The sequence below is a fragment of the Crocuta crocuta genome, unplaced genomic scaffold, assembly GCF_008692635.1.
Source record: "Crocuta crocuta isolate KB4526 unplaced genomic scaffold, BGI_CrCroc_1.0 scaffold70, whole genome shotgun sequence".
Classification (NCBI taxonomy): Eukaryota; Metazoa; Chordata; class Mammalia; order Carnivora; family Hyaenidae; genus Crocuta; species Crocuta crocuta.
The window spans coordinates 6,787,409-6,809,802 of NW_027528417.1; the positions used below are offsets into that span (position 1 = coordinate 6,787,409).

The following is a 22,394-nucleotide window of genomic DNA, read 5'->3' on the forward strand; positions in this document are numbered from 1 at the left end:
GCTTACACTCTCTCTCAAAAATAAACAAACATTAAAAAAATTAAGGCATTCTACTCTTGATATGCAATTATAATCCGCATTTTCCCTAAAAATCACTGCTACCAAGTGACTAGGGATGATCTCCTAGATTAAAGAGCTACCATTTCTAACATCAGCCAAGGTAAAGGAAGAGCAATACTCTCTTCAGGGTTACGCCTAACTTTGTTTTAGTTACAGAATGCACAACTAAACATAAAACATCCACAAAACCAGATTATACCACACACAAAATCAAATAAAAATTAGTAACAACAAATATATGATCTGATCACAGTGCAATAAAACTAGAAATTAGTAACAAAGAGGGGATATTCACCTATCACAATGGCAAAGGTCAGGCATATATGTGCACTAATGTGGTCGGGTCTGGCACAGGTAGACATTTGTGTACATTGCTGGTGGAGAGAAAACTGACACAGCCTAGACTGGGGGGCAATTGGGCAAAACTTTTCAAACTACAAAGGCTTAGACCAGGACTTCCCAAGCCTGTCGGCACATTCACCTGCAGAGGGTCAACCATTACTGATGTCCGTGTCCAGCCCAGACACTCGGATTTAGTTGGACCAGGGTGTGGCCAGGCTTTGGATTTTTTTCAAAGATTCCCCAGATGACACTAATGTACAGACAAGTTTGGGAACTGCTGGCTATGGACACTTTGATGAAGTAATTCCACTTGCCATGATATGTCCTACACATATATATTCACACATGTGATGCATGGCCTATGACATTAATTGTAGCTTTGTTAGTAACACCAAAAGATTAAGAAAACATAAATGTCACCAAAAGGGAGTTTGTAAATAAATATGGAGTATTCATAAAATGCAATACTTATGTATCTGTTAAAAAGGACAGATGGTATGCAACTTATATCTCAATAAAGCTGTTGTATTTATTTTCAAAAAGGAGTGCAGAATGGTGCATATAGTATCCAACCATCTATGTGAAAAACCACACACACACACACACACTCTGAAGACTGGCTTTCTCCTTGGTGAAAATATGCTTTTCTCTGCCTACTCTTTCAAATACTGAAATTTGTAATGGGTTATGTATTAACTCTAAAAAATAAAACTTAAAAATTAAAATGAAATATGGGGCGCCTGGGTGGCTTAGTCAGTTAAGCGTCTGACTTTCGCTTAGGTCATGATCTCGGGGTTTGTGGGTTCGAGCCCCGCGTCAGGCTCTGTGCTGACTGCCAGCACAGAGCCTGGAGCCTGTTTCAGAGTCTGTATCTCCCTCTCTCTCTGACCCTCCCCTGCTCATGCTGTCTCTCTCTCTCTCTCCTAGAAATAAATAAAAATATTTTTAAAAAATTAAAATGAAATATAAAATCAATCTGGTCCTATAATTCCCCAAGCACACAGAATCTGTATAGGGTAACATTCAAAGGGGCAGGAGAACATTTTGGAGTGATGGAAATACTCTATCTTGACAGAGGTGGTGACTGCACAATTGTACATGTTTCTCAAAATTCAGAAAACCATATACCTAAAATGAGTGAGTTGTAGCCCATGTAAATTATCCCTCAGTAAACCTGACTTTAAAAAAAAATTTTAAAGCTTATATGGCAACCACCTGGGTGGCTCAGTCAGTTGAGCATCCTGCTCAGGTCATGATCTCATGGTTCATGAGTTGGAGCCCTGTGTCCGGCTCTGTGCTGACAGCTCAGAGCCTGGAGCCTGCTTCGGATTCTGTGTCTCCCTTTCTCTCTCTCTGCCCCTCCCCTGCTTTTACTCCATCTCTCTCTCTCTCAAAAATGAATTTAAAAAAACACCTTATACGACAACCAAACCTCTTCAACAATGCCAGTAGGAATGCAAATCAGTACAACAAATAGGAGAACTGCTCAGCAGCATGCACTTGACCTGGGCAAGCACGAGCTCTGTGAGCCAGTATCTCCACTCCAGCACGGGGCTCAGTGGAGGCACATGCATGGATTCACCGAGGAGCATGCAAAGGAAAACCCACTGGCCATCCTATTCATGACACCGCCCCCCCCCCCAAAAAAAAATAGGCAAGTTGTTCAAAGTAAAATGCGTTAGCAGTCTCTGGTGTATTTGCACAATGCAAAGCCAGGCAGGAGCTTAGTCGGTGTGAGGAGTGGCACTGCCGAGACCAACTGATGGCCAAGAACATGAGCAAAAAAAATATAAATGCTCCAACCTTAGAAAGAGGTATTTGACCACACTCATGATATGAGTAATGCAGATCAAAATTACACTGAAATAATCTCTCCTGTCACACTGGACAAATTCCAAAGTTTAATGACAAACTCTGATGGCAAAGCTACATGTCCCTGGGAGCTGCAAGATGGTAAATCCCCACAGAGGACAATCTGGCCATGTTTTTTAAAAAAAAAAAAAAAAAAAAAAAAAAAAAGCTTTCAAATGGATTTATCCTTTGAAACCTAAATACCATTCCTAGGTATTTATCCCATAAGATACATAAGCATACACAGAAAATGATATAGAGAAGATTATTGTTTGCAGTATCACAAGATTTGAACTCAAGTCCATCCATTAGACTCTCATTAGAGAGATTATGATATATCCATACAATGGAAGATTCTGTAACTGTAAAACTTAACACGGACACAGATGCTCTCTATGTATTGCTACAGAAAGAAATACTGGTGAGAGATATATATATAATGTTTATTTATTTATTTTGAATGAGAAAGAAGAGAAAGCACATGGGGCAGGGAGGGAGGAGGGAGTGCGAGTCCCAAGGCTCTCCTTCCTCCCTTGGCCCACTGCCAACCCAGAGCCCAATGCGCTACCCAGGTACCCCCACACTTTTTAAAAATTCCAGTTAAGGAAATAAAAACAAACCCCAAAGTCTAATTACATGTTACTTTCCTTTCCCCGTCCTTTCCTTCCAGGTGTGTGAGTAGACTTTACCAGTTGCACACAGATCCTTAAAGCCTGTGGGCCTGGGACCTCCCTTTCAAGGTGTGGGGTGGGGAGAGAGTGGGTGGATGACAACAGGCCTTTAACGCTTTGCTCTTGACCTCGGGAGCTTCAACCAAAATGGTTTGCCTCTTCATAAGAAACGCAAATAAACAGAACAGCGAATTCACAAAGAGACTTTCCATACAGCAAAAGCGGTTATTTAAATGGGTGCTGGAGGGTCATAAGTGGTCTCAGTTAACAAAATTATTTGGATATCTTTGTATTCAAATTATCTTGCCCATTTAAACCGTTACACTGTATTCTATTTTATAGCTATGTGAGAATTTAAAGATTATTTTTCTCATTATTAATTTTCTCATTTTTTTTTAACATTTATTTATTTTTGAGAGACAGACAGAAAGAGAGAGAGAGCATGCATAGGAGAGGAATAGAGAGAGAGGGAGATACAGAATCCAAAGCAGGCTCCAGGCTCTGAGCTGTCAGCACAGAGCCCGACACAGGGCTCAAACACATGAACCGGGAGATCATGACCTGAGTTGAAGTCGGATGCTTAACCAACTGAGCCACCCAGGTGCCCCTGTTTTTCTCACCTTAAAAATTATTTGCCCAGGTGGAAACCTTTGCATATGTAGGATTTTTTCTCTACAAGAAATACTTTGAAGCAGAACCGAAGATTATGGACCTGTTGCAATTTAAGTAAATATAGTAAATAAGTATTAAGATGTTCAACGTTATCAGTACACAAGTGGATGTAAAATAATATCCCATTCTCAGCCATTAGTTTAGCAAAGACATCACCAAGAGTATGAATAAATACTAATGTAAAAAATACTCCCAATAATTTTGATAAATTAAAAAGCAAATTTCAGAAAAATACATACACAATGATACTACCTATGATTTTCTTTAAATCTACAACCGGAAAGCAAAGCCATTTATGTCAGGCATATTAAATTTAAACAGCCTCGGGGTGCCTGGGTGGCTTAGTTGGTTAAGCATCCGACTTTCGCTTAGGTCATGATCTCGCGGTTCGTGGGTTCAAGCCCCGCGTCGGGCTCTGTGCTGACTGCCAGCTCAGAGCCTGGAGCCTGTTTCAGAGTCTGTGTCTCCCTCTCTCTCTGACCCTCCCCTGCTCACGCTCTCTCTCTCTCTCCTAGAAATAAATAAAAATATTAAAAATAAATAAATAAATTTAAAGAGCCTCAAAAGATCCAGGACACACACCACAAAAACAATACAAACTATTACCCTTGCCAGAGACGTGCATATGGCAGTGTGGGAGGGAAATGAGGAAGCCTCGGGACCGAATGAGTTACTGTTGGACTTTAATACAGACACACAATAGATTCAGATGATATTTGTGCAACAAAAGCAAAGAAAAACACTTATAAAAATTAGTCCACGGAATTCTGCTTGTAAACTTCAAAGAAAAGAATAAAGTGTCTTCCAAACTTAGTCATTTTTAAAATAACAAGATTGTATATGGGTCATCTACTGCACTAGGTTTTTGTTTTTTGTTTTTTTCCTGAGAGAGAGAGAGACAGCATGAGCAGGGGAGGGTGAGAGAGAGAGACGGAGATACAGAATCTGAAGCAGGCTCCAGGCTCTGAGCTAGCTGTCAGCACTGAGCCCAATGTGGGGCTCGAAACCATGGACCGTGAGATCATGACCTGAGCTGAAGTCGGACACTTAACTGACTGAGCCCCCCAGGTGCCCCTGCACTAGGTTCTTATTCTCAGTGTGGGGAAATTCAGATGAGTTTGATAGAGAGTTGGCAAGAGGAACTAGCAGAGGAAGCGTGCCACTTGAAAGAGTCAGCATTAAAAAAATAAATGCATCTGTCCAAGCCAATCAAAAAATACAATTAGGATACAGTATTAGTACCTGGTATCAAAGCTCCAGGAAAGAAATAACTGTCTAATTTTTTATTTAACTTCTAATGTGGGTACACTCTTTATAATTAAATTTCTTTTGTAGAAGAGAGAACAGTGCCTTTGAGTGGTGAATTTGGAAGGTTCCTTGGTCAGACTTTTAAAAGGCTGTAGAGACACAGGATTTACAACTGACAAAGATAAGTGCTCCCCAAATTCGTTTGCAACATGGCACAGGGAGTACAGGGTGGTATTTATATGTCACTCTCTGGAAACGAATCAGGCCACTCACGGCAGAAGGAAACAGGCCTGAGGCCTACATCAGTCTCAGCCCCGCAAATGACCCAGAGACACCTCAGCACCCCTGTGACTCAGTCACGGCATACCTCAGTGCCTTGCCTCGCACACTGGAAAGGTTTTGTTCAGCCTCTTGCTCAATACAGACAGTGTACAATCTTTCCTGCTCACTAGTAACACTGCTGGTGGCTCACCACTATTCACTACCTTCTGCAGTAGAACAAGAGATGAGATGAAGTCAAGGTGGTTGGGGCTGTGTGACTCAGTTCCTTATTACAGACCAACTGGAGACTGTAGAGGTCACCGCACCTACAGGTGGTGTCCAAACGCAAAGGTCCTCAGATGTCACCTAACAACCAAAACTAGTTTTCTTGACTGAAAGCAAGGGGGACTTCCTCTCCACCACTTTTATGAACCTGGGGGTTCTCTGTGTCAAACTCTCCTATGCAAGACTGAAGACAGTTGCCACCATCCTAGAAGCTAGTTTTATAAAACTGGCACCACACGTCGCATCTGCAGTAGAGGCATGATTAATAAGTGCTTAAGAGACGTATGTCAACTAAGCAAAACAGTAGAGTCCAAAAATACTGATTTACTAAACTGCTCAGGACAACACGAGGCACCAATGGACATTTTTAAAAGTATGTGTTAGTTTTTTCTCATTAAAGAATTTATCATTTTAAAGCATTGTGAACTCCAGAGTACACAAACTCCAATAAGGGGATAAAAATATGAGAACTGGACCCAAAACAGCACTGAGAGATGCCACAAACCATCAAATGTGAGAAATGAGCACTTTAGTAACTCAGACGTTTATCTTTCAGAATCTCATCATCTGCCACGTTGTTAGAACATGTAAAATTCATTTTAAACCTGGATGCTCAGTGTCCCTCATCATCAGGGAAATACAAATCAAAACCACACTGAGATACCACCTCACGCCAGTCAGAGTGGCTAAAATGAGCAAATCAGAGGACTCTAGATGCTGGCAAGGATGTGGAGAAATGAGCATCCTCCTGCACTGCTGGTGGGAATGTAAACAGGTGCAGCCCCTCTGGAGAACAGTGTGGNGGGATGATGGGCATGGAGGAGAGCACTTGTGGGGATGAGTACTGGGTGTTATAAGGAAACCAATTTGACAATGAACTATTTAAGAAAATAAATAAATAAACATGGAGTTCCAGTACCTGGTAAAGGTGGGGTTGTGTTCAGTCAGGGCAACTAGCAGCTTCAGGGCATAAGCTGGTACGGGGTCAGGCTCTGTGAGGATGTGCTCATACCTGAAATGATAAAGTGAGGAAAAAAATACTCAATGGTTTTCTTCACTTAACTGCTCCTTCGAACAACAGAAGCAATATAGTGTAAGGCGCAAATATCCGGGGAAAAAAGATACTGAAGTAAATGTGTGAGCTGCAGGACTCGCACAGGGCACTTATGTTCACGTAACTTCAACTTCACTTGTCAGGGTGAGGAGGACACTGACCTGCCTCACAGAGGTCTCTTTGGGGGACGATGCAATGAGACGATCCATGTAAAAGGATCAGCACGGGGCTACACACGTAGTAAGAGACTGATAAACATCGGGCATTTGTGGCAGGGGCTCCAAGACCACCCTGGAGTGCAGAGATATGCTCATGGTGTAGATTCAGCTATGCGGCCGGGACTCACAGATGAATCATAAGGGAGAAGGACACAGGAGGAGCCTGGAAGGTTCTATGCACAGGCTTCCTTACGCTCTCGGCCTCAGTGAGAGGTCAGGGACGGCACAGGCTTTCCCCCGGCAATAAAGACGTAGCACACATGTGTGATGTTTCTGCCCATCAGAGACTCAAGTGACCTAGGTCTTTACTGGGGGCTGGACCCACACACAACCTCTAATAAGTATCAAAACCCCTCCCAGGGGCAAAGCAGGCATTCAGCATAAACCATGCTGGGTGCACGGCACCCCAGGCACCCCAAACTCCCCCCATCAGTTAAGTGGTGACTGGTAACCCTGGGAGAGCCAAGTTCCCAGATGCCAGCCAGCCAAGGGCCAGCCTTTCTAAGGAGGGCAGTCTCGGCCCTGCTGGGTCAACTCGTTTCTGCACGGCATTTTTCTCATTAACACTTTAACATCTGAAATGGAAATTACTGCCAGAGAGAATAGAACTATAAAGATAAATAAATAGAAGGCCTTTTATTAAAAATTCCCACAATAGGGGCCCCTGGGTGGCTCAGTCAGTTAAGCATCTGACTTCGGCTCAGGTCATGATCTCACGGCTCGTGGGTTCAAGTCCCACATCAGGTTCTGTGCTGACAGCTCAGAGCCTGGAGCCTGTTTCAGATTGTGTTTCCCTCTCTCTCTGCCCCTCCCCAACTAGTGCTCTGTCTGTCTCAAAAATAAATTATTTTTTTTTTAATATTTTATTTATTTTTGAGAGAGAGATAGAGACAGCATGAGCAGGGAAGGGTCAGAGAGAGAGGGAGACACAGAATCTGAAGATAGGCTCCAGGCTCTGAACTAGCTGTCAGCACAGAGCCCGACGCGGGGCTTGAACCCACGAACCGTGAGATCATGACCTGAGCTGAAGTTGGACGCTTAACCGACTGAGCCACCCAGGTGCCCCAGAAGTAAATAAATTATTAAAAAATTATTTAAAAAAGAACCTGTTTTAAAAAGGTAAATAAAAAAATAAAAATTCCCACAACAGAGTTCAGACTTGGCTCCCATGTTCTTTGTCAGGCACAGGCTGGTTAACGTACTGTGTCCTCCCCTTTCTAGGTTCCATGATCTGATATGCAGCACCATGTAGGTGCTCCATAAATAAGTGTCAGATGAAGGGATGGAAGGACAGTTGGATAAATGGGTGGACACATGGACAGATGAAGAAACCAACCAGCTTTATGACTCAACTCTCTGGAACAACTAACAATTAAAAGGGAATTAAAATACCTCCCCAAACCCAAAATGTATATTTAAAAGTCCATGACATGGAGCGGATGCTTTTCATCTAGAGAATAAGGCCCTAGGCTCTTATCAGAGCCTATTTACTCTCATTTTGGAAATCATTATATAACAAGCTTAATTATGCAGCTTCTAATCCCACAGCCATTAAAATAGGAGCCAAGGAAAGGGAGGAGAGGGACTATTACAGAAAGAAGTGGGACTTGAATGCATAGGAAACACACAAAAAAGCTAATCCAAGAACTCTAAACAGAGAGAAGTCTGGGGAGCATTTATTGTAGAAGAAACAGCTGCTCATACCTCAATGGGACCTGAGGGCCCATTATATACCATCATGTTCAAAATGGGGGTAGTGAGTCAAGAAAATGTTAAATTGGGTAGAGTGCTCTGTTTAAGAAGGCAGGGAGTACCATATTTTAGAATTTTAGAAGTTTGCTATAAAATATTTTTAAATTATAGGAATTAAAAATTTTGTCCAGGTATGACAAAGATAAAAGTCTGAATACCAATCATTCATAATAAAATCATAAATGTTAATAAATCAAAGAAAAGTGGCAGACCGGCTCAGGTCATGATCTCAGGGTTCGTGGGTTTGAACCCCATGTTGGGCTCTGTGCTGACAGCTCAGAATCTGGAGCCTGCTTCAGATTCTGTGTCTCCCTTGCTCTCTGACCCTCCCCCACTCACCCTCTGTCTCTCTATATCTCAGAAATGAATAAACGTTTAAAAAAAATTTTTAATACATTAAAAAAAACATCATGTTAAAAAAATACAGCACAACCAAGCATAAGTAATTTTAGGAGTGGAAAAAAGTCAAACTTAGGAAAACTCTACATTTTACCATATGAATAAAACAAAAATCACAGAAACACCTTTTGAGGTGCATTCATAAAATTTAACACCCAGTTTGAACTTTTTTTTTAAAAGGAACAACTCCACATATTAGAGAGAGATCATTATTCCTTTCTTGTAAAATAAAAAGCTCTTACATCCTAAATAGGGGGTACCCAAGACAACCTTCTAGTTTAATGATTTGCTAGAAAGACTCACAGAAAAGCTGTTACACCACCGATCACAGTTTGTTGCAGTGAAAACCAGCAAAGATGAAAGCCGCACAGGGCAGAGTCCAGGAGGGATGGGGCACGAGCCTCCGGTTGCCCTTTCCCAGGGGAGGCGTGTGGAGAGTTTACCATCCCAGCCACAGTGCGAGCAACATGGGTGAAAGACTGCCAGCCAGGGAAGCTCACTGGGGCACTGGTGTCCAGGGTTTCGTTAGGGGCCAGTCCCATAGGCATGGAGCATCTGTGTGGCTAACCTTAGTTCCTAAGGATCCAGCCCCTCCAGAGGTCAAGCTGACATGGTACTGCCTGAGGCCCCCACCCAGATTCCCACTGTTGGCATAAAGTGTCTGGCATGGCTCAAGGAGTCATGTATACAGAGACTCTCTCATAAGGCAGGATATTCCGAAGGCTCAGAAGTTATCTTCCAGAAGGTCAAGACCCAGTTTATTTTTTTCCTGATTATTTCTATTTTTATTTATTTATTATTTATTTTTATGATCCTTTTTAATATGATTTATTGTCAAATTGGCTAACATACAGTGCATACAGTGTGCTCTTGGCTTTTGGGGTAGATTCCNTTTACCTTCCTCCATGGTCTTCTGTTAAGCTTCTCAAGATCCACATATGAGTGAAAACATGTGACACCTGTCTTTCTTTCACTGACTTATTTCACTGAGCATAATACCTTCCAGTTCCATCCGCACTGCTGCAAATGGCAGGATTTCATTCTCATTGCCAAATAGTATTCCATTGTATATATAACCCACATCTTCTTTATCCATTCATCAGTTGATGCACACTTAGGCTCTTTCAATAACTTGACTATTGTTGAAAGCACTGCTATAAACATTGGAGTACATGTGCCCCCATGAATCAGCACTCCTGTATCCCTTGTATAAAATTCTAATAGTGCTATTGCTAGGTTGTACAGTAGTTCATTTTTAATTTTTTGAGGAACTTCCAAACTGTTTTCCAGAGTGGCTGCACCAGTTTGCATACCCACCAACAGTATAAGAGGGTTCCCGTTTCTCCACATCTTTACCAGCATCTGTTGTTTCCTGAGTTGTTTATCTTAGCCACTCTGACCATTGTGAGATGGTATCTCAGTGTGGTTTTGATTTGTATTTCCCTGATGATGAATTGACATTGAGCATCTTTTCCTGTGTCAGCTGGCCATCTGAATGTCTTCTCTGGAAAAGTGCCTATTTGTGTCTTCTGCCCATTTCTTCACTGGATTATTTGTTTTTCAGGTGGTGACTTTGTAAGTTCTTTATAGATTTTAGATATTAATGGGGCCGGTTTCTTTGTAATTAATGTGCAGGGCTTGAACACCCCATACCTGCTAAGTCAGCTCTTCAGGGCACACATCCTGAAGAGGGAAACTGAGGCATTGCTGAGTTTAAAGTGATGGATGAAAGTCAGCTAAGAGGAGGATGCACTCTTCTGCTGCTTACTAGTGTTTGGAAATTGTCAGCCAGAGAATTTCAAATGAAATGGGGATGGGATATTTGTCCTTCTCTGCTTGACGGAGGAACAAGGGGGAGAAGGAGGGGGGAAATGGTAGGGGAAAGGGAGAGAGGCAAACCATGAGAGACTCTTGAATGCTGACAAAAACTGAGGACTGATGGATGTGGGGGGAGGGGGGGATGGGCATGGAGGAGGACACTTGTGGGGATGAGCACTGAGTGTTATGTGGAAACTAATTTGACAATAAACTATTAAAAAATAAAATAAAATAAAATAAAATAAAGAAGTAAATATATATATTAAAAAAAAAAAAAAAGAAATGGGGATGGGAGACTTCTGATGAGTCAGTTAAATTCCCACCCTGAACAAATGGCTACCCTTGCCCTCATTCCCAGACTTAGCTGAATCACTGGGGAAAGGACCATAATAAGCCTATGACTGTTAAAGAGCTTCCCATGTGGTCTTCTGTACTTTTCTTGTGGGAAATACAAGAGACGATATGGACAACTGGTTAGAAATGTAATAAACAATCTCAATAAGACTGAGAAAATATGAAATATTTTAAAATAGAGGTAACAAGAATATGCAGAATCTACATTTATAAAGAACACACAGATTCATCTGCCTGAAATTCAAATGTCTTGGGTTGTTTGAGGTTATCTAACCTTGAAACAGGAGGGAAAGATGAAGTCTGTACCAGCCTGTGCATGAGAGTTTTCCCAAAGAATATTATGTTTCTCTCCCCTTGGAAAAGAAGGATAAGGTTCATAATAGATATGTTTAGAATACAAATACTGAATATATTGAATATACTTCCATTTCATCAAAGATAGGTTTATAATGGTCAGCAAGAACTAGCCAGGAGAATGCTGTGATTTATTAAGCTTGTCTTCCTAACGGAGATAAAGCAGCTGAGCTGATAGTAATTGGATCTCACATTCCTCTGAATGTGACTTGGCAGGGAGGGGAAAAAAAAAATAGTGATAAGCCCAGACTTCTGAAAAGGCTTGGAAGGAGAGTGACCAGGGAAGAGCTGGCCCATTCATATGGACAGGGGCTGGAGAGGAGCACTCTGAGTGCTCTGAGGCTGGCCGCAGACTGAGATCACTAGCAACATAAGCCCCCATGCTCTACTTCTAGAGTCTTCACTTATAAATAAGAGCTCTTTCCCAGGTCCTCAGGAGCTGGAACCCAAGCAGGAAAAGCCATTCAGACTAAATCCACATCTATCCTAAAAAAAGAGAAAACCTCTAAAAATCACATACTCAGGAATCCAAGGGATGGTCTCTTTCCTATCTGGTCAAGTGCCTGGTGAAACTGAGGCCCAATTAGGTAAGCAGGCAGAAGTAGGAACAGGCTATCAAAAGAACTCTGCATTATTGGGAGAAGTAACTCTGGGGAAGTGACCAAAGAATTGGCCAAGTGGAAAGAGTAGCAATTCTGTTGAAGGTAAGGGGAGGCCCATATCTTAAAGAGGTCCACTCTGCCAAGCTGGGAATGGGGGTGGGGAAGGATTCTAGAATATCCAAGGAATTTTAGAGGGAAGTACAATGATGAAGATCTTGCTAAATGAAAAGCTGAATTACTTTACAAACCCATAATAATAATTTTTTAAGTTTATTTATTTTCAGAGCAAGCACACACATGAGTGGGGGAGGGGCAGAGAGAGGGAGACACAGAATCCAAAGAAGGCTCCAGGCTATAAGCACAAAGCCCAACATGGGGCTCCATCCCACAAACCATGAGATTATGACCTGAGCCCAAATCAAGAGTCAGACGCTTAAGCAACTGAGCTAGCCAGGTGCCCCCAAAACCACGATTATTAAGTGATTAAGTGTTGGGTGGGACCAAGAATATATATATGAATATATATATATATATATATATTCATATATATATTAAAAGGAAAGAAAGGTGACACAACATTGGACAAGAAAGTGTGATCTTAGGAAGGGAGTTAGAATGGTCAGGACATATATTATGAAGATATATTGTCAATTAATTAAAATTTAAGTAAAAAAATTTAACTTCCATTAAAATACTAAAATGAGCATTCACATAATCTTGAGTAAAAGTCCTCTGTATCATGGCAATAAGAAATTAATCAAAAAATATTTATAGCTAAAGTCTTTAAGTAATAGTTCTCAATGGCAAAACCACCATAAACAAATCAAATGAAGGAAAAATTTTCAGAATGTTGGTAGAAAAGAGTAAATATTCTTAATATATAAAGAGCTATTGCAAACCAATAAAAATCCAACCAAAAAAAAAAAAAATGTGGATAAAATCTTCCTAAGAAGAATGTAAATGGCAAAGAAGCATGGGGCCGGGGCTGGGAGGCAGAGGGTCAGAATGGCCAACTTTACTAATATCTGAAGGAATTCAAGTAAGAGACAACAAGGGTACAAAAAAGTAGGTTCATAAACGGAAGCTGGTCATATAAACTCTTCATCATCTCTGAAAAAATGCGCCAACACATACCCAACAAATGCCCTTACAAATATCATCTCAGTTTATGATTCCAACCGTAGAGATTCAACAAAATGAAATAGTATGTACCCAAAGGTATAGGCCTGAAAGCGGTTCTTTGTAGCAGTATATAGAATTGTGAAATATTGGGAAATTCCTAGATACTCAGTAACTGGAAATTATTTAAATGATTTTTAGTACATTTAGAAATGTAGGGGTAGAGGGTCACCTGGGTGGCTTAGTCAATTAAGCATCTGACTCTTGGTTTCAGCTCAGGTCATGATCTCCTGGTTCATGAGTTTGAGCTTCACGTTGGGTTCTGCACTGACAGTGTGGAGCCTGCGTGGTATTCTCTCTTTTCCTCTCTCTCTACCACTACCCCACTCTCTCAAAAATTAATAATAATAATAATAATAACAACAACAAAGATATGTACGTGTAGATAAGTAGATTATAAGACAGGCAATAAAACAGGATTATATTAGGGCCGCCTGGGTGGCTCAGTCGGTTGAATGTCCGGCTTCGGCTCAGGTCATGATCTCACGGTTTGTGGGTTCGAGCCCCACGTCAGGCTCTGTGCTGACAGCCAGCTCAGAGCCTGGAGACTGCTTCACATTCTGTGTCTCCCTCTCTCTCTGACCCTCCCCTGCTCATGCTCTGTCTCTCTCTGTCTCCAAAATAAAGTATAAAATTAAAAAAAAACAACAACAAAAAAACAGGATTATATTAGAATAGGTAACAGATATTCACAGTAGGGTGTCTGGGAATTGGTAGAAAAGACAGATTCCCAGGAGTAAATTTCAACAAGTACTAAGCAAATCTCATTAGAATGGAGAGACCATATAGAGGCACAGGCAATTATTAACATAAAATGGTTGCCAGGAGGCAAAACGTGGAGAGCCTTGAATGGCTAAGTAAGTGCTATTAATATTAGTTTCTACAATGTAAAGGTTTTTGAACAAGGGAAAGATATGAGGAAAGCAGTGTGTGAAAAGTTGTATCTAACAGAATGCAAGATGAATTCAACAGTTAGGGCTTACAGGAAAGAGATGTGTGAGGTTAGCTCAAGAGAAGGCTACCAAACAGCAAAGCCGTGGAGGTAAAATCTGCCTTTCGAGCAGTCTGAGGAACCCCCCCCAACTAGACCACTGTGAGAAAACAGCAGATAATCTACTCTTTGGCATTTTCTGTATAGTTTCATCCAAAGGTTGACTAGGTGATATCTTGAGTCCAAAATTTTATGAACTAAGAGAGGGTATAAATCAAATAAAGAATTGATACCTTGAGAACTTTTCAGTCTGGTGATTTTTATGTGACCCACGTTCTACATGATATTCCATTATCTTGCATGGATGCACAGATACTTAAGTGTATCAGAAGTTAAATGGATAAATAAGTGGATGGAGAAACATACAAATGGCATACAAACACACACACATGTACATATGTATATTTTTATATGTGTTTTAAATGAAAGAAAAACAGGTATGACCTCAAAATGTTACAAAATAATTTTATATAATAAACCCTAATCTCTTCTGGATTTCTTTAATAAAATCAACAGCAAATTTTTATTACAAAGATTTGAAAGGCCAAAAAAAAAAAAAAAGACTTCAATAAAGCAACACTCAAACCTAACAAAATATCATCCAAAAAACTGGAGCATTAAAATTATCCCAAGTCAGAGGGATATAAGAACATTTACCCTTACTTTAACTCCAAAATTACCCCAATTTAGATTCCCATAGGTTGTATCCTGGGCGGGAGGAGGGGATCACTATACCTAAGTGCACTGATTAGGTACACACTCAAAACAGCAAAGGCTTAAGTAAAAAGGAACAAAGTAGAAGTTTATGATGCTTCTATCTGCTGCAAGAATATTTGTGATTTAAATTTTATCTGCAAAATAAAATTAAGGAAAAGCTAAAACTGAAATACCCAATCTATTCTGATTCCCATCAGAAATGGCCAAGTCCATGTCTATTTTAACATAGGATATTTGTGGTTAAGGGAGACAAAAACGCAATACAGAACCATCTGGATGTTCTTTAAGCAAACAGCATATAAACCAGGTAGTCAAACTCATGACTTTTCCTGGATATTATTTCAAAGCCAGATAAACAGCTCCATGGTGTATTGCCACTAATGGAATCCACTTATAAATTCCAATTTCTAAAAGAAAATACAATTCTAATTTCTAAGGAATATAGTCTTTTCTGAGATTCTAAAAAACAAAGGCTTAATAATTTATGAAGTCATTATGGCCCTGGTGATTGCACAAGTCACAAGAGAATTATAAAGAAGAAAGGCAGTACTCATTTTCCCCAGGAGAGAAATGCTAAATGTCATACTGCCATAAAAACACTGTAAGCACATTTATATCAGCATGATCTCTTTTCAAAACACACAAAGCTACAAGAAAATATGAAAACTAAAATACTCATTAGCAAAGTAGTTCCAGCCTAGCAAAGGCAAATCCCAGACTTTTTCCCCAGGGCTTGCTGCCTTGCTTACAGCCTACCCTGACTATCCTACCTAAAGCAACCCCTTCCTCATTCCCCTTACTTTCATTCTCTATCCTCTAACACTGTTTTATGTTTTATTTTTCTATACAGTGCTCACAATTAACTGAAATCACATTACATAGTTATATGTCTACTTCTTTGTCTCAACCACTAGAACGTAATTGCACCGAGGGGCAGGGATTCAGTCTTGACCACACAGCATCCCCAGTGCCTGGCACGTCAAAGTCACTCAATACATATTTATTGAATGAATTAACTAAGAAAGAAAGAGAGAGAAAGAAAGAAAAAAGGAGGGTGGATGAAAGGAAGGGCTTTAAACCTGTATGCACAATCACACAAGGTAGTACATACGACATTATTTACCTTTGTATGAATATTAAAACTTCTTCTTCCCCAAGAAGTGCAATGGTGCCTTTCCTGAGTGAAGGATCTAGTCCCATTTATGGTTAAATACTGAAGGAGAAATGCCCACACCTTATGCAGCAAGTCTCAGAAAAAAATCATTCAGTCAAGAGAAGATGGCTTTTAATACTATGAGTTCATTGGATATTCAACTTCTGAGAGATGCCCATTTTAATGGATGAAGTCATTCTGGATTCAGGTTCTACTAAATACTGCCTCTTCTGCATTACACTTCCAAATTAAATCTTGTCTTTCAGATGAAGGAAATCACAGTAATTTTCCAAGTACATATGGTTATTTCTCTTCCCTGGAAAACCTTTTCCTCATGAATCATACAGAAAACTCAAGCTGCATTAGCGGCATTCCAGCTACCTCAGAGGAGGAGAAACTGAAGGAATGAAGGGGAGGCAGGAAGTGAGGGTCCACACACCAAGTGTGGGGGGACCAAGATTTGCTTATGGGTATTTTCTAATCACAAGACCCAGAGTACCAATGGCCAACATCACCTGCTTTAACACGCAGAGTTTTCTCAAGCTAGTTGCAGAAGAGGAACTCAGGTTGCACGCATGAGGGAGGTTTGACAAGTGTTGCTGAGTTAAAGATAGAGAGACCCCGGGAAAGGAAATGTGGGCACCTAAGGGAACATAAGGACTTTGGTCCTACAACTGTGTACCAGGGTGAATAATGGCCCCAAATAATACGCTCAAGTCCTAACCGCACAACCTGTGAAATCAACTTTATTTGGAAGGGGCTCATGGGGCACCTGGGTGGCTCAGTCATTTAGGTGTCCAACCCTTGATTTCAGCTCAGGTCGTGATCTCGTGGTTCATGGGTTCAAGCCTGGCATTGGGCTCTGTGCTGACGGCACAGAACCTGCTTGGGATTCTTCCTCTCTCTCTGCCCCTTACCCACTTGCTCTGTGTCTCAAAATAAAGAAAAACTTAAAAAAAGAAATAGTGACAGATGTCCTTATATGAGAAAAGCAGAGGCAAATTCAAGGCAGACACAGAAAAGGCAGCCATGAGAAGACAGGCAGAGACTGGAGTGGATGCTACTATAAACCCAGGATTGCTGGCAGCCATCACAAGCCAGAAGAGGGGCACAGTTTCTCCCTCAGAGCCTCCAAAAGGAACCAACGCTGCTGAGACTTTGACTTTGAACTTCTGACCTCCTAAACTGTTAAAGAATAAATTTTTGGTGTTTTAAGCCAGTCAGTGTTTGGTAAAAAAAAAAAAAAAAAAAAAAAAAAAAAAAAACTAATGCAAACTAAGAAATTGAATTCTGCCAACCACCTCAACGAGCCGGGAAGCAGGTTTCTCCCATAGTCTCCAGGCAAAGACACCAATAGATACCGGACTTCCATGGCGTGAGAACTGTAACAGAACCCAGTCACACCATGTCAGGCTTCCAACCTACACAGCTAAGCAGATGCTGGTTAAAGTCACTAAGCGTGTGGTAATTTGTTACGCAGCAATATGCATCTAATAGAATATTAGAGCTTAATATTCCTGTATTATTACAGTAATTAATACTCATGATGAAAAGTTACATACAAGTTTTGATGGTGAGCATCTTTTCCTTGTTCTTGATCTTAACAGAAATGCCCTTGAGTGGGATTTCAAAACTGTGATCAAAGGAGTTCTCAGAGATATTAACAGACAAGGCATCGGAAATAGTTTCTTAAGGTCATTAAATGTTGAGAAACACTGAGTTTTAGGCAGTTAAATGGGGAAATTGTGAAATTCAAAAGCTAAAGGGTCCTGAACACACAGAACATTTCAGAAAGAACATGTTCTGTGGCAGGTTCCTGAGCACTGCACAGGCTCACTGTGAAAGGAAGCTGGCTTCAGCATTTGAGTTATGCTTATGTGAACACTTCTATGTGCAGGGCTTACAGACTTGTTAAGTTAAGAAATATTAATTTCTGACATACTTGGCTCTCGCAGACATTCCATGTTCCATAAAAGCTGTGGCTGTCTTGTCATTATTAATTCCCAGCAACTAGAAGTAAGGCTCTACAGTAAGATGTCCTCAATTAGTACCCGTGAATAGAGAAGCTGATTAGGAGAAAATTATTGCCTCCCCGGCTCACGTCATGTAAGTACCACATGCAGGTATCTGTTGGAAATAAGCTGGCCTGTTGACTTCTCACTACTCTGCCTCCCCTGCCTGTGCATACCTATCTAGATTTCACCTTTTCTCTGCAATCCTATCTAGACTTCAAAGTCTAAATGAAACACCATCTCGCTAGCCATGGTATTATAATTCTCCAGAGGAAAGGCCCTAAACGAATACAACTAAAGTTCATCTCTTCAGAAAGCAATGCACATACACTGTGAAGAGGTAACAATTCTTTTCTCTTAATTCTTTAATTTATATAGGAAGCAATCCATCCTTGATATTTATGATAGATGAAACGATGGTTAATTTTATGTGTTAATTTGACTGGGTCACAAGCACACAGATATTTGGTCAAACATTATTCTGGGTCTGTCTGGATGAGATTAATATTTGAGTCACTAAGTAAAGCAGATTGCCCTCCCTGATGTGGGTGGGCCTCATCCAATCAGTTCAAGACCTGAGTAAAACAAAAAGGCTGAGTAAAAGGGAACCCCTCTGTCCTACTGCCTTGAGCTGGGACTCTGCTCTTTTGATGCCTTTGGACTCGAAACATCAGCTCTTCTCTTTTAAATTAATTGTTCCAACGTTTATTTATTTTTGAGAGACAGAGAGACCGAGAAAGACAGAGCACAAGTGGAGGAGGGGGAGAGAGAGGGAGACACAGAATCTGAGTCAGGCTCCAGGCTCTAAGCTGTCAGCACAGTGCCCGATATGGGGCTCGAACTGACAACTCACAAGATATGACCTGAGCTGAAGGTGGACGCTTAACAGACTGAGCCGGCCAGGCGCCCTGAAATATCGGCTCTTCTTGAATCTTCAGCCTATCAGTTTTCAGACTGATATGTACCCCCAATCAGCTGTCCTCATTCTCAGGCCTTCAGACTCAAAACAGACTACCCCATCAGCTGGGTCTCACGGGTCTCCAGCTTGCTGACTTCTGATCTCGGGATTTCTCAGCTTCCACAGTCATGGGAGCAAACTCCTTATTGTAAATCTCTTTAGCTATACACACACCTCCTCTTGGTTCTATTTCTCTGAGAACCATAACTAATATTTAATAAGATATTTATTCTTACAACTGAGTTTTCATTTATATCACACAGTAGTTCTGATAAGCACCTGGAACACAGGTATTACATGGTATTTAACAAGATTAAATTATTGTCCTCCCTGAACATTTTGTTAAAGCTATTACAAAAGACAGCCACTCTTTCCCTAGGATCACCGCCCAGGAGCCATTTAACCACCAAGTAGAAAGAGCCTCTATGAGAACAAAGTCACAGGACTCTGTAGGCAGAGCAGAAAGATGGCGAGAAAGACACAAACAAAGGACTGTAGACATCACTTCAAAGCCCCGAATCCAACTATATTTGATGCCAGCACAAGCTCCTAATAGCAGCACATAATTATTTAACAAATTGGTGTGTTACTATTTGCAAATAAAATAGTCTTAATATAACACTTTTGAGTGAAGTCTCACTCAAAAGCTTAGGAAGCCTACTGTATGTGTTCATGAAAAGCCTTTCCTCTTGGCCTTAGCAAAAGTATTATTTAAGGCCAAAGAGGGATTAAAACTTTAACGAAATTAAAAGTATCAACACTAAGGGGCGCCTGGGTGGCTCCGTCAGTTAAGCATTCAACCTTTGATTTCAGTTCAGGTCATGATCTCACAGTTGGTGAGTTTGAGCTCTGGGTCAGGATCTGTGCTGACAGAGTGGCACCTGCTTAGGATACTGTGTCTCCCTCTCTCTCTGCCCCTCCCTGCTATACTCTCTCTAAAGAAATAAACATTTAAAATTTTTAAAAATGTTAGAAGTATCGATGTTAATATGTGTATTTGCCACATCAAATAGGTGCCACATCACTCTTGTAAACCCTAGAAACTTCACAATTCTTTTTTTTTTATTGAAGTACAAGTGACATACAATATGTTATTAGTTTCAGTTATCCACCATGGAAATTCAATATTTTTATACATTAAAAATGACCCCGGTGATAAGTCTAGTTATCACCATCTGTCACCTCCCCAACCTCTTCAGGTAACCAACAGTTTATTTCCTATGAGTCTGCTTTTGTTTTCTTTGTTCATTTGCTTGTGTTTTTTGGATTTCACATATCAAGTAAAACCATTTGTTGTCCTTCTCGGTCTGCCTTGTTTCACTTAGCATAATATCCTCTAGGACCATGCACGCTGTCACAAATGGCAGAAGTTAAGGCATATATTTACCTACTCAATAAAGAACACAAATTTTCTATTATTCACATATCTAAACTTACAATTACCAAGAGTTATCATCAAAGACCAAACTCCTTGCTAAGACTTCTCATTTTCCAAAGTCAAATTAAATAAATGCATTACTTCTATTTCATTTTTAAGTTCTTACATAACATTTCCTGAGCCTTCACTATATATGCCAGTAGGCACAAACGGCGATATTTCAAAAGCCACTTCACGTGTTTTAACTATGTACTATTATCACCATGCTGTACTATTACAATCTTCATTTTAAGGTTACTAGGAGACCTAATAATGTACCTAATAACAATAGTAGTAGTGCTACTATTGTCAAGGGTGTCCCATGCCCCACACACTGTACTAAGGGTTTTACGAGAGGTATCCCATTTAATTCCCACAATTGTCTTCTGAGTTAGTTACTACTGTCCCCATTCTACAGATGAAAAGACTGAGGCTGAGAGCATGAAATGCAGAGCCAAGATCTATGCTTCACATCAGACTCAGTCCACAAGCCGTGAAAACATCCCACACCATGTCCTGACCAATTGTCTATTATTATCCAAAGTGGATTTCAATTTGCTTAGTAAAAGCTTGAACTCCTCTACATTACTTCTGTTCCTCAACTGCCATGTGGTTTCATTTGTATTTTCCTCTGTAACCCCTCATCTCTGGAAAAGGTAAAGATACATGTCACAGGAAAGACATATTATTTATTCCAGCTCAGATGAGTCAAACAAAAGCATAGAGTTACAGAGTTAGCATTTTTTATTTTATGAACTGTTCCAAAAGTGGACTTCATATATGAAGAAATTTTATTTCTAATCTGCATGGATGTTAACCAGCTATCAGTAAACTGTGAAGTCCTTTAAAGAAAACTCTGTCCCTATGATGAAAAATGCTTCTCTATAAGCTGTCAGATAGCAGAAATCCAAATGACATCACATTTTGCACAAATATATTTTTAGGTATTTTCTTGTCAGAAAGATGCATATAATTACCTACAGTTCAGAAGTATCAGTGTAAGATAGCACTGAAAGCATGCATTAATCCCATGAGAGAATGTTCTAATCTTCTATTTACCCATGTAAGTATGAATATACACACTCAGAGAGAACATATGTAACCAAAAATACTTTTACTGAAAGTTTCTCGCTGACAAAGCTCCACAGAAAAAAAATGTGTATTTTTTTTCATATAGATAACCACTTTTTTACTTTGGGTATCAAAAGTGGGTTTTTTATTAATTTTTTAAAATATTTATTTATTTTTGAGAGAGAGACAGAGACAGAGAGACAGAGTGTGAACAGGGGAGGCACAGAGAGAGAGGGAGACACAGAATCTGAAGCAGGCTCCAGATTTGACGTGGGGTTTGAACCCATGAACTGTGAGATCATGATCTGAGCTGAAGTCATACACTCAACCAACTGAGCCCCCCAGTATCAAAAGTGTGTTATGGTATATATTCATTCTCAGGTTTCTCCCTGAGACGAAGTGCAGCAATGCAGGAATAAAAGGAAACAAGAGTCTGGTTCGATAAACCAAGCCAGTAGAGACCCAACTCCAAGCAGTCAAGACAGGCCGCTGCAGCCAGGAGGAGGCTCAGACACCGGGCCACACGCTTCATAACTGTACCTTCCTAAGCCAACAACGAGGGCTCAAGCGCTTCAAAATATAATGATTCAGTTTCTAGATATTGTGGAAATGAATGTTTTCTTCAATGAGAACCGGCGATCTGGAGAAGTTGAACAAACCGAAGGGAGCATTTGGTGACAATGCCGTTCCTGAAAACCTGCTGACCTCGGGCTGCAGCGCAGGCCCCAGAGGACACCAGGATCAGGGAGGAACATCAATATGTGACATACAATCTTGAATTCTGTAAAGCTTTCCTTAATAGTGATATCTGGCATACGTTTTTCAACTTTAACTCCAGGTATACCTTGGAGACATAGTGGGTTCCAATCCAGGACCCCAAAGCAAAGCAAATGCGGCAATAAAAATAAGTCAAATGAGGGGCGCCTGGGCGGCTCAGTCAGTTAAGCGTCCAACT

At 40.6% G+C, this 22,394-nt stretch overlaps 1 protein-coding gene across 1 annotated transcript in view; it reads right to left on the reverse strand.

Annotated features, from left to right (window-relative positions):
* Positions 1-22,394, reverse strand: part of ULK4 (unc-51 like kinase 4) — a 540,134-nt gene that overhangs the window by 313,386 nt on the left and 204,354 nt on the right. Inside the window, exon 29 of the mRNA XM_077754339.1 lies at positions 6,310-6,402. Within this exon, the coding sequence (XP_077610465.1) occupies positions 6,310-6,402 (93 nt within the window). The remainder of the gene's footprint in view (positions 1-6,309; positions 6,403-22,394) is intronic.